The sequence below is a fragment of the Streptopelia decaocto genome (genome assembly GCF_964273445.1).
Source record: "Streptopelia decaocto genome assembly, chromosome: 2".
Classification (NCBI taxonomy): Eukaryota; Metazoa; Chordata; class Aves; order Columbiformes; family Columbidae; genus Streptopelia; species Streptopelia decaocto.
In genome coordinates this window covers 113,847,655-113,860,902 of record NC_138655.1, presented here as the reverse complement: position 1 = coordinate 113,860,902, position 13,248 = coordinate 113,847,655, and the positions used below count along the sequence as shown (strand labels likewise).

At 45.8% G+C, this 13,248-nt stretch overlaps 1 protein-coding gene across 1 annotated transcript in view; it reads left to right on the top strand.

Moving 5' to 3' along the window:
• The window catches only part of EEPD1 (endonuclease/exonuclease/phosphatase family domain containing 1), a 65,194-nt gene extending 58,448 nt beyond the window's left edge, over window positions 1–6,746 (top strand). The window contains exons 5-7 of the mRNA XM_082044472.1: window positions 575–707; window positions 5,947–6,141; window positions 6,250–6,746. Coding sequence (XP_081900598.1) covers window positions 575–707; window positions 5,947–6,141; window positions 6,250–6,449 — 528 coding nt within the window. The 3' untranslated portion in view covers window positions 6,450–6,746. The remainder of the gene's footprint in view (window positions 1–574; window positions 708–5,946; window positions 6,142–6,249) is intronic.
• Window positions 6,747–13,248: the final 6,502 nt, after the last annotated feature.

Below are 13,248 nucleotides of genomic sequence, written 5' to 3'. Positions count from 1 at the left end.
AGAGAAGCATTAATAAAATTATTATTAATAAATAAATTATTAATATTAATTAAGATTTATTAATAATGTAAGTAGGTAAATCTTAGGAGTAGGTATTACTTGTGCCAAGTGAGTTCCAGAAGGTAAAGAGAAAATTGCAGGGAGCCGTCATCTCCTTTCAAGGTACATTAAGTTTCTTGATTAGTCTCTGTGACGGGCCAGGGCTAATCACAAGGGAGTAGTAATTAGCCCATGTAATGACCACAACATTTTTTGTAGCTTATTAACAACTGGTTTTACATAAACTGATTTTCATAAGCAGCCAGCTTCTTTCTGCAACCATGGTGGAAAGCTTATGCAAACCAGTTTCCTCAGAAATGAAAGCGTAGCAAGTTATTGCAAACAAAGCTGCAAAACGCCTTTCCCCTCTTCCTCCCAAAAACAAGACAAACCAAAACACACCACATACATAGCAAAGTGAGTCCTAGTCACCTAGATTTGCCACCAAAAGTGCTGGGAACAGGCGTGTGGTTTTGCTTTGTACCCTTCCATGCCCTGTCTGCATGGCATTGATTTCTCCTCCTTCCTCCTCCAGGTTGGCATGAACGATCTAACGCTGGTTAACCTTCATCTGGCCCTGTCGCCCTCAGCAGGGGAGAATATCGGGAAGAACCACGACAGCCACAAACTGGCAGCCTTTGCACAGACATTGCAGGAGACTCTGAAAGGTAGGGTAGATTTTTTTCCTGCCAGCTATGACATGCATGTCGACCAGTTTATCTAATCAAAAGGAATTTAAAAAAAAAAAAAGAAATCTATCCCAGTGCAATCCTCATCAGCCTTGCAATTGTCTTTATTGGTATTCAGATCTGAATGATGCACAGTGTGGCAAATGTGCTTTTCCCTTGCTCATTGTCTTATAGTCTTCCCTAATTAAGACAAACAGCACAGGGCTTCCTACTGTCTCTGACACCATTTTTTCAAATAAAGTTCCTTCTGATTTTACACTAGTATGAGAGCAAGTTCAGCTGGAAAACAACAACAACCACCAGTGTCAGGACTCTATTTTAAGTGCTTTGTGGAAATAACACCTACCTGATATCAGAACAAAGCTTAATGGTATTTTTCCAAACGAAAAAGTTTCTATATATTTACTTTTTGGACATTTGGAAGCACTTTTTATAAAATTCAATGCAAATCAGGAGATGGATGCTAATGAGAAAAGAGATTAAATCCTGCTTTGTTATCTGGGTGCAATACGCACAATAATTCTGATGATTTCCAATAAGTTGCTCTGGTTTTACACCAGTATAAGGGACACCAGAATTTAGATCTGAACTTGACCAATAAAGTAGGCAGCTGAATTTCTTTACCTCATTTCTGAGAATTTGCTTCTTACTTTGAAGCTTGCAAATTAAATTCAATTTCCTATGAAGCAGAACAGCATGTTTCAGATTCTAAATGTTGCTGGTCTTGTGTTAGGAATAGAAAAATCTAGCCCTTTATTTACTGCTTAACCAAACATGCAAAAGGGTTACAAGGTTACATGCATGATGATTTTCAGCTTGGCTCTATTTAGCAAGGTTGATCACTTGGCAGCTTTAATATCCCTCTTGTATAACACAAGGTATTTGCAGTTTTTATGCGTGTTCTATTGTTTTTCCGTTTGAGCTGCAAGGAGTCAGTCAGAGCTATTTTTAAGTGCTACTGATTTAAGTATTTGTCCACGTACCTTGAAATTGGAAAGGATGGAGGTAAATAAAAGGATCATTTGTTTAATCCCCAAAGGCTGAACTGAGACACAAATAAATGTGTAGCTCTTCGGAAGTCAACCGAGTTGCATTTCCACCATGTCTAAATTTAGACTGTTGGCGTTAGGGCTTCTCTTTATTTCATGTTTTTATTTTCACATGGTAGGCACGTTACTGGAGCATATTTGTTTCTTGGCCTAGTCTTTCACAAAAGAAAAATATTCAGATTCCTCCAAACTTGTGGGATGCAGATCTTATTTCCTAAACAAACAGCAGTGTGCACATGTTACTTTGGAGTACTGAATTACCCTGCCAAAATGAATGTCATGCCTAAAATTACCACCAACCTTCAATTTCTTCCAAATCAATCCATAAAATATGGGTAACACGAACTGATTTGCCTGTGGGTACTGCAGTGAATTTGCATTTCTGCTCCCATTTGGCTAACGTACGCCTGCTCTGTTATCTTTCATTCTTATGGAGAGGCACGCGAGCGTCTGAGGAAATGTGGTTACTATCCACAGTCTCCATATTTCTCCCATCAGACAGTGGGTCTTGGTTCCTTTCCTCCCCACTTTATTTCCCTCCAGCAGTACTGGAGGGACATGGTGGCTGTCGGCTGCTCATAGCCAACTCCTTGCAGCAGCCCTTCTGCCTTCTCTCAAGAACCCCACCAGTTCGTCAGTGTGGTGACTGTGGCCAGCACACAGATGCTGTTCTGGATGTGCTGGTGGTGCCTGGACCCAGAGACCAGGGTGTTGGCTTTGTCCTCTTCTCTTGTCCAGCTTGGCCATATCCCATGGGTTACCAAAGCATCAGGCCTTAGGCTTAGAAGACCTTTGAGCAGTGGTGGGGAGCCTCCTAGCAGCTGATGGACCATCACATCCTTCTTATCACCTGCTTCTCACTCTCTGCAGGAAGGACTTTGGGGTCTAAGAGTCTGTTTAATTCATGAGTGGACTCATTCAAGGCATGAGAAAGTCAGGAAGAGTGTCCTACAGGTGCTTCTTTGGACTGCCACAAAGCAAAGGAGGGTTTCCCGATTCCTGCAGGAAAGCAGATTTCAAGACTGCAGACCTTCTGCAGACACTGGAAGTCCCTCAGCTAATTGTGTTGGCACCACAGTGCTCAGCCACTGCGGCACAGGGATGAGTTAAGGCACCGCTTTGGTTTTCTGGCCGAGAGCCACCTGCAGACACTGCTGAAAGTCGCTGGCGCTTCAGGGAATTTGCAGATGCATTTGCAAACAGACCAGACTTTTTCCTCACCTGAAGAGTTCTTCATTGACAAGGGCAGGGTTCATTTGAGCTCAATGCATATGAGTGTGTGTGGGAGCACCCCTGACAGATGACGGGACACGCTCCTGTCTGCTGCAGGCTGTGTGCTACCACATCCCACCAGATGGATGCTCTGGGTGCCTGTGGGGCAATAACAGTCTGGGGGTGGGGGGGGACCTTTACAGCAAAAGATGGGTTGGTAAGGGAGCGGTTGCTGCTCTGTGCTGCAGGAGGAGAAGGAGGAACTGATTGCATCAGCTGAGGAGCCTCTGGCTCAGGCAGCCTCTGCTACCTGGTATTGAGGAGGAGGAGGAGGAACAAGTCCTGCCAATCTCTAGCTTTCATTTCCTCCAAAGCAGGAAAATCATGTCACAACACCAGTAGCATTGTCTCCATTTTCTTTTTTCACCCCACCTGATTTTAACTGTGGACATTGTGACTGCTGTTTTCAGTCATTTATCATCCCTCATTATGGGCAAGGGCATTAATTCTTCTAGATCTTTTTCTAAGTTTGGCCAAAAGGTATTGGGGCTGATCCATGAGACCCCTGAAAGCTGCAGCTACTGCTTGGCAGCTCTGCTCCCTGCCCCAGCTGAGGGACCCAGGGGTGACCGATTAGGTGCAGTCACACACCCAGGAGGATCCAGGCAGGTTTGCTTCTTTCCCTGCTTGATGTCTGTCGAGGGCTGCAGCAGGCAGACGAGACAGGAAGCCACCGTGCATGGCATTGCTGTCGCAGGAGCTGGCAGAGGCAGGAGCAGGGCTGAGAGCGAGCCAGCACAAGGGAAAATTAAGTTGGTGGTTATCTAGAAAATTGCTGTTGCCTGCTTTCCCTGCTTAGCACAGGGCTGCCCAGCCTTTTTCTCAGTGATTCGCAATCACAGGGAGCTCCAGAAGGATCTGTGAAGGGGGACCAGAAGCAATCCTTTCCTTCCTCAATGGCAAATTGGGTCTCGGCTTCTTTAACACACCCCAGACTGTTCCATCTGGCAACTTTACACTGCCTTTTGATTTTATGCTTAGTTATTCTTCATGCAAATATTTAAGTGGGTGAAGAATACAGTGACTCCCTCCCTGTGCACACAGCAGGCTGACTTCTTACCTCCTTCCAAGCATACATCTGGGTGCTGGCTTTTCTAGCCTGTGCTTTTTCTAAACTGTCCAGAATGGAGCAGTCAGTTAAAATTTTCACTTGTGATTATGTTTTTTTCATAAGTTTTTCATGCAAGGGAAATAGGCTTGAGGATTTGCTAAAAGAATTGTGGGTACAGATAAGGTAGGGTAGGGTAGCGTAGCGTAGCATAGCATAGACTAGACTAGACTAGACTAGAATAGAATAGAATAGAGTAGAATAGATTAGATTTTGTGTGGGATCAAGATAATGCTGTTAAGATCCCTGCCTCTCTCTCAGTTTGAGGTTTTTGTTTCTTTTAAAGGTGGGAAGGCCACTGTCACAACATTTTATAGAATAATACTTAAACCTTCTGTCATTTCCAATATGATTTGTCACCCGCAAAGGGTGGAGAAACCACAAATAGTTTCACTACTGTTTCATCACCTCTCTGCATCTTAGCAAGCAACATGGTTTGAATTATTTGGGTGTAAAAGTCATACGCTATAAATTTCACTTCTCTCCTGCCTTTTCCCAATAGTCTGTCAAGACAGGAGTGGAATAGATTTTGTTTCTTGACTTGCACTCCCTCTCCTGGCTAGCTACTTCTACAGCAACAGCACAAAACAAGGTTTACCTGTGAGCACTAGGTATGGTAAAGCAATCCATCCATTTGTCTGTCCATCCCTCTCCTTCCACACTTCAGCCCCAGAAAGGAAAGAGCCTACAGAATCGCATAGTTCTCATCTCTGAAGTCAGCTTTGGGATAATTTTTCGTGCTTTTGTGCCTCCTTTTAGCATCTTACTCCTTCTCCAGGACCAAGCTGCAGTGCAGCAACATCTCTGATGAGCTATCAGCATTCTTGAGATTATCTTATCAGATAATAATATTAATAACATTTCTGGCAGTGGTTTTAAATGGGCACTGGGACATGTGCATTGTCCTCTTACCCCAGTGCAGAACTTTGGATATCTCCATCTGCAGCTGTGGATCTAGGAGAGCACATATTGTGGATATGAAATTAGGGTCCAGAGTTTCCTTTCTCACCTCGTTAGGGTTAGAAATAAAATTCTATTCACATGAAGACAGGATTTTTTTATGAGAATTTCAAGTCATTCCCTTCATTTCTTTGAAAGTCCAGGCCTAAACAAAGTCCAAGACATCGCAAGTTCAGTAGTATCCCTTCAGTCAGGCAGGCAGAGGAAAGCTTCTGTAGTCAGGGAGTATCTGTGTGGTTTGTGAACACATCTTCTGTCATCAGGCTTGGAGGCTGCTCCCCAGGCTTGTTCTTTGGGATTTCCTAAATGCACAGGGTTAAAACAAGCACTATGCTTTTGGGACTCTGCTTATGCCAGCATAAGGCTGTGTCTTCCTGGATCCTCACAAAAGTGTCCTTGACTCTTACATCAAATCTATAAAAAGACAATGTTAGGACAACTTAAAGCTAATATATGTTTCTTGCAGAAACAAACCAAAACAAAACGTTTACAAACTCACAGACTTCTAAAAACCTATAAGACCAGAACTGCTTGTTTTTGAGTTTGTCACTATCAGTGAATAGCAAGCAAAGAATGTCAATATAAGTGAGATTATATTTAAAAACAAGCATGAAGTGTGTACTGGGTCTTTTTTATTGTCATGAAGAGAATGGTCATGAGTAAACCAGTGAAAAAGGCTTTAAACAGCATTTCTTTCAGGAGTTCAGAGTAGTCAGTTTTGCTACTCAGTATTTGTATTTTTCCTCCTCCCATTTATCCTCTCACCCTCTTGTACATAGGCAATAGATGTCCATTCCTCCCATTCATTTCTATCTTTCCTGCTTTCTAGGAGAAAAAGATGTAATAATACTTGGAGATTTTAACCAGGCCCCAGACAGCAGTGACCATGACATCCTGAGAAAGGAGAAGTTTCATCACCTGGTCCCTTCCAGCACCTTCACCAACATCAGCACGAAGAACCCACAAGGGTCCAAGTCACTAGATAACATCTGGATCAGTCGGAGCTTGAAAAAGGTTTTCACAGGTAGAGTTGCTTTTTAGTGAAGTCGTGTAACGTTTAGTTAGGTTAGTGTTGTGTGCCAAATGCGGGCAGTATTACTCATCATCCTCTCTGTGATTCTTTTTCACGCAGGCCACTGGGCTGTTGTGCGAGAAGGTCTCACAAACCCATGGATCCCCGATAACTGGTCCTGGGGTGGGGTGGCTTCGGACCACTGCCCTGTGCTTGCTGAGTTTTACCTGGAAAAGGACTGGAGCAAGAAGGATGTGACGAGGAATGGAAACGGGGTGACGGTCGAACGCAACGACTCCCACACTAAGCACGAACGATGACGTGAACTTGAGGGTGTCTTTTCTGCTCGCCATGGAGCAGTCGAAGGCTCTGTTTGCTCATGGCTCCACAGAGCAGGACTGCCTCCCCTTCTCCCTCCTTCCCACTCTCCTCCTCATGCCTAGAAAGCATCAGCACTTGATTTTGGTGCCCCTGGCTTTGTGCCCCTCCTGGACAATTGTGGGGTGTCTGACGGCAGCAAAGCAATCTGCAGCTTTTTCTGGGGACACAGTGGACATTTCTATGCCTGGAGATTTCGATGAGAATTGTACAGAAAATAAAGTGTACTTTTAATACTGTACAGGATCTTTGCTAAAATGCAGCCAGGCAGGGCTTTTCTGTGAGGGTCGAGGGGGTGGGGGGGGCGATGCTGATTTTCCATTGCCTCCTTGTAAACTGAGGGAATAAGACAGTCCCCAAAAAGACAGACACTGTGGAAATTCTTGGCAAGTCGCAAATGCCGTTCAGCACTTGCAAAAGCTGCCAGAGCTGGTCTCTACGTGATCTGAAATGAGGCCTGAGTGCTCCCTCCAGCCCAGCCCAGAGAAGGCCTGTTCCCCCAAAGCCCCATGTGGTGGTGGGTGCCTCTTGTCCTCCTCTTCCTCTCTCCTTACGCTCCTGGCAGGGTGTATTTTGCTCCAGAAAGACTTCCTGAAGCTTGGCTTTTGCTCTTGGTTCAGTATGCAGCACACAGTGTTGGTTTTTTTCCTTCATACTGGCTCTGGGGAGCTGGGAAACCACCAGTTCATCCCTCGGCAGAAGCTGGTCCATTTCTTCAGAGCCTGATGCTTTGCACCATATTGGGGATCTCACAGGAGCAGTCCTTATCCTCTGGCTCTGTAACTAGCACTGCAGCTGGAGCAAGGAGGAAGGATCGAGGAGATGTAGCCCTAAATCTTTCTCTAGGAGTCTGTTAGGAGCAGGCCTCTGCATTGAGAAGAAATAGGTCATACTTGACCTAGAAGGGAAACCTATAATGACAGCAAAAAGGCAATTCAGCATCTGCAGAAGAAAGAGGAGGAGTGTGAAAGGCACTGAGCAGCCCGCTACCCCAGTGCCTTCTGCTCTGGGCTGCAGATGACCACACATTTTGCTGCTGGGTGGACAGGAAAGCTCTCTGGCATGACTCATTGGGCTCTAAAAGAAAAACTGCTCCTCACAGAGGTGACGCAGCAAGGGAGATGATGTAACTGAGGGAGTTACAGCAAAACAAGCTAATATTCTTATAGTATTTCCATTAGCGTAACTTTCTGAAATGTTGTCTCATTTCAGGTAGGAACAACTGAATAAATTCCCATGAAAAGACACACACTTGAATAATTCAAACATTTTTTCTGACTATATGCAAAACCAAACCTGGAGGAAGGTGGAATAGCCTGGGTGTGACTCTCCTCTCAGGCTGAGGGAGGTTTCATTGGCATTTCAAGTGGTTAAGCAAATGATGAAGAGTTCAGAGTACCAAATCAAAAATGCATCTTTGCTTACTCAGCATTGCCCATTGAAAATGGGAGGTGTAAGTATTTGTCCTGGGCCATTAAAGAAGCCCACAGGAGAGCTTGGCCCCAGCTTTCATTTTGGATCCTTGCTGCTGCTGTGTAGTCCTTTTCCAGCAGGCATGATTTTGCTAACCACCACCACCCCACCCTTAATTTGTGCAACACCAAATATCCCAGCAACTCTCACTGGACCACTGCAAACTATAGGTGAAGATGAAACAGAGTTGCCTTAGTCAAATGAATATCACGTGAGGTAGGCAGTAGTAAAATCCCCAAGAACATGCTTGCTTGCTGTCTTGCACCATCTAGTGTTTGGTAATGTTTTCCCAGTATAACATTCTTGAAGGCTGAAATGACTTAACAGGTCTAGAAAAACTGCTTGAGAGGACCAGACATTATTTAATCTGCTTCAGGAACAGATAAATGCAGAAGCACCAGAGCCTGAAGAAGCACCTGCAGTCTTCTGTGTGGGTGGTGGTTTGCAAGCAGCAGTGCTTTGGCTGATGAGTTGCTGATTAGCACGGGCTGCTGGCAGGGAAGAGGAGCTGAGCCATTCCTGTAACCCAGGTGTGAGCTGTAGGAAAGATTAATGAGTCTGGTCTGTAACCGGGGGATTGCTCCAACCAGCCTGCTGGGAGCTCTGAAAAGGCAATAATTTGGTGAATAGAAAGATGTCTTGGAGTAAGATGGGTCCTACAGGGTCAGAGGGAGGAGTATAGAGGAGTTTGATGTCTACTGGTGGAGTTCTGCCTTGCATGAAGCATCAGAACAACATATGTGTCCAGTTACTTCATGTTGGTAAGGAGCAGTACCTGACCACCTTGATATTTTTGCTAGTTTTAAAAAGCTTGCTTTGCTTTTTGTGTGCGACATCCTTGGGGGACGATGAGGTGGTTGTGAGCCTGATGGATTCTGGAGTTCCTGAGACTGTTTGTCATGTTATGCTGGTTCAAAAGTGAAGTGGCGACTGGTTTCCTCCTGTGACTGTGGGAGCAAACCTGAATAGCAATTTTATTTCCAAGATGCTTATTGTAGAAGCAAGGCTAGCTCAGCTTTCTGTGGCTGTACTGCAACGGCAGTGCCAAGGGAGGCAGTAGTGATGGAGGTGGCATAAAACAGTGAGTCTATCTTGCAAAAGGCCTGATATAGGCTCTACACCTTGCATGTTTTGAGCTCCCCTCAGTAGCCCAAATTTAGTGAGGCTGGGTCTTGCCTCATAAGTAACATCACCAGCGGTTACACACTGATTTGGTATATTTGGTATATTTTTTTTTTCTGAAGTACAGCCACTTCTGGAAGGCAATTCAGCTCACCAGTGCACAGCAAAGGGTGGTAGAGCAATTCTCTACCCATTGCACGTGAAGCCTGGCTGCTTTCTTACAACTAAGCACTACCTCTTGTCTCCTCCTGATATGTGCCAGCCCCAGACCTTCCCAGCCAGGTGACGTGTTGACAGTTGATGCACAGCCTGTGGTGGCTGTGGCTGGTGAGGCCCTGCAGCGGTGGCTTCTGCAGGGGACCTCTGTTCTCATCGTGGCAGCCTCTGAGAGGTGGCTCCTGGTGGGGCACAACTGAGTTTTCAGGTTGAGTTTCTGCCTTGTAGCATCTGATGGAATAAGAGCTTAAAGCTGTGCCTCCCTCACTGAGGGGGCCATATCTGCTGTTTGGCTTCTCCTTTTTGCTCACTGTGGCAAAGGCTTTTAAGATATCCATAGCCAAATTATTCTCCTTTCCTATTTGCTCTGACCTGTTTGCTTCAGGGCAAAACCTCTGCTTTATCCTGTGGGATTGTTAGGAGGATTTATTTGGCAAAAGTCCATTTGGTCACTTGGCTTTGCAGTGTCATACCAAGCGGTGGTGCATATGGGCTAAAAAAAAACGGAGTTACGATGCAGGAGGAGTATCATGGAGAGCTGCTAAAAACCTCTGTGGAGCTAAACACAACTAAATAACTGTCCTGGAAATGAACTTTCAAGAACCAGGCCATGGCAGCAGGGGGTTGAATGAATCCTAGAGCAGCACAGATAGAAGCTTGATTGCAGCAGGTAACCAGCCTTGGTCTAGTCACTCTTGAGCCTTTGGGGGAATTGATGCTCAGTGTTCTTAGAAAATGACAGAAAAGGGTCAGCCAGGGGATTTCAAGGTTTTCCTAGACATTTAAATGCCTTCTTTTGAGAATGAGTTATTTTTTTGTTTTTATAACTGGTGCCTCAAAGGAGCATGCTGGGCACCAGCAGGAGCTGGATGCAATGGGAAGCAGAGCCTCTGGTGCAGCAGCTGCTGTTGCTTGGGGGCACTTCAGATTGTAAATTCAAGCGCTGAGGAAATTGGGTGGAAGTATCCCATATTTGGGGTTTGAGCTTTTCCATAGCTGCAGGAAGCAAGTCAAAGCCATGCAGGCATTCCCAGCCTTTAACTTTTCAGATTTCATACTTTCATGCAGAGTTTCTAGATTGGGGAAAAACTTCTTTGGAGGCTTGTGTTATTTCGTTTTTCTGAAGCAAGACAGAAAGCTCTCCCCTGTGTAAGGAGTCACATCAACTATGAAGCAGGGTTCTTGTGGGAAAAACAGCCTGCAGCAGCTTTCTTCGTTCTCAGGAGAGGTGCAGTAGCGACTCTGTGAATCCGCCATTCTCAGGGATGACAGAAGCACCTTGCCAGCAGGCTGCACAACTCTCACTGTCACCACTCAGCAGTTCCGGGCTGTGTCCCACATCCCGCAGCACAGGACATGACTGCAGTTACAGATGGAGCCCTTGGCTGCTCACCCCGGCCTGTGCCGCTGCTCATCCACATGGGTTTGGGCTGGGTTTCCTCCCTCTCCTTAAAACACTTTAGGAGATAATAAAGCTTAAGAGCTTGTAACTTTGGAGCCACTGAGAACGTGCCTTGTAGGAGGGAATGGCAGGTACCCTCCCATAGGTGTTTCCACAATGCTTTCATTGTTCCCAGCAACATGGTGGCTGCTGCCAGTTGCTGCATGGGTGATAAGGACTGTGAGGAGGTTGTGATTCTGCAATCAGGTGCCTCTTAAGAGTGACCACATGTATATAGGACAGTATATAATGTAAAGGCACATGCACTTTCAAGCAGACCTTTTTATCATCAGGTTATGAGATGCCTGTTTGTTTCATGTTTAGGTTTTATGTCTTGAGTCATTTTTACATCCATACCTAGAAGTTAAAAAGCTCCTGTGTAGGATCAAAGTAACTAAAAGTATTTACTCCAGAGTACCCATGGTTACGTGAACAATTAGGAAATATGTGGTTGCGTGACCCTTCAATGAGTCATCATTCTGGCCATCTTGTAACCCTGCATGATGAGATGCTCCCAGTCTGAGGGACATCCAAAGGTGCCTCTTTATTGGCTGTGAGCACAGGCCTTGTTTGAAAAGAAAATAAAATGGAATGTGCACAGACCTGAATTGCAATATTGCTCAGACTTTGAGTGAAGAGATAGCACAAGAAGCATCAGCACTGAGCTCTCGCTGAAGTTTCCCACCAGTTTTTAGGGAGTGGCCTTCAAAGAAGCTCTTGCTTCTCCAGACTGACCCTTCAGACCTTGTTTATCCCTGGGCATGCTGGTAGACAAGAGGGACTGCCTTGCAGCTGGGTGGTTACTTTACCTCTCTTCTTTTATTGTTTGAGGTTATCAGCCCACTCCCCTGATGATCACTCCCAGTATACACAAGGCTGGGCACCTTGGTACTCTTGTTTAGTCTCGCTTAACCTGATTGTTTTAACTCTAGGTCATTACTCATTTTCCTAGTAATTCTGTGGTCATGCTACTCTTCCCCTTTACATGTGATGTATCTTCAGCTGCTTTAAAGTGAAATCTTATCCTCCATGGAATGCTCCCTCGGGTCAGGAAGGTGCTGGAGGAGAAGCGGTTGTGCTAGGTTTCCTCCCTGTGCCTGGAGGGATGTGTGGAGCTGTTTGTGGAAACCCGAAGGGTGGCAATACTGGTCAGCTTGTACACACTGTGCTTTTCCCTGCCTGTCCCCCGTGGGACAGAGAGAATAGTGAGTATCCTTGTAGCACTACGTTTTGCTTTATGCTTAGAAATAAGCATTAGTGGGATCTACCATTGCAGCTTTCTTTCTGCAGCAGGAAGGTAGCGACGTAACGGGCAGGACCCTGGATCAGGAAGGTGTGACCAGAGCTACACCTAACCATGTCTTTTACTTCAAAACAGAAGGAAAAATATTTATTTTACTCTTGGGATAGTTGAATACCTATGAATGAGCCTCAAAGACTCCAGGAGTATGGAGGGAGATGTGTGAGAGATGGCCAATGCACAGTGAGTGGGGGGATAGTGGGAGCATGCCAATGGACAGTCAGGAATGGTGCAGGAGCTCTCTAAGTGATGCACGTCTAGGACATAGCTGGAACACAGAGGTTCCTAAGGAGAAGGGTGCAGAAATGTCTGAGAAAGGATGCTGGGAGATGGAGGACTGTGGGGCAGAGAGGGGCTGGGAAAGGACAGAGGATGGAGATGGGAGGTTAGATGGAGAAGACCATCAGAGATGGAGGCTTCTCCACATCGTCCCGTGTGTCTGGTGCTAAATCTTGCCCAAACCTGGAAAAGCTTATTTTCTGAAAGCTGTAAAGGAAGATCAAAAATACAGAGGACCTCAGCTTGAAAATATTGCTAGATGGGAGAGGAAGGAGAAGAGGTTGACTCATAGATCACGTAGGGATTTTTTTGGTGGGTGGGAGTGAATTGACTGACTTTGTAGGCTCAGAGATGGATGATGTGGTAGTGAACGTATTCTTGAGGTAAAAAGGAAGGCGAAGGACTGGGATTAAATAAACACAGCCTGAAGTGCTAGAGACCAGGACAAAATCCAAGCAGGAGAAACAAGCAAGTAAGCTGGAGGAGACAGCCTGATGTGTCTCTTGTTTGGGGTGGAAATTGGGCCCTAATGTATAATATATACATGAGACCCTCCAAGTGCAGGTTTCTGGGAACTGCTGTGACAGGGTCTGAACGTGATCCCAGCCCTGCTGCATTTAGAGGAGCTGTGCAGGCGGGCTGGTGTTGGCCTGTGCCCTCTGATTCTCCTCCAAAGCCCCACAGCATTGCACAGGCCAGCAGAGAGGGTCCCTGCGGGGAGGTGTCCACCCTGCTCCGACCCTGCCGCACCAGAGGAGTTCCGTGGCCTGGAGCCACCCCCCTGACACCAGCCGTGTTTCTCTCACCGCAGTGTTTTCTTAGGAATTGGGTTTTTTCCTCCTTAAAATCTTGTCTGTCCAACCAGGGCCTGCTCGCTTGTGTGAGGCCTGGCTCCATCCGTGTTCTTTCC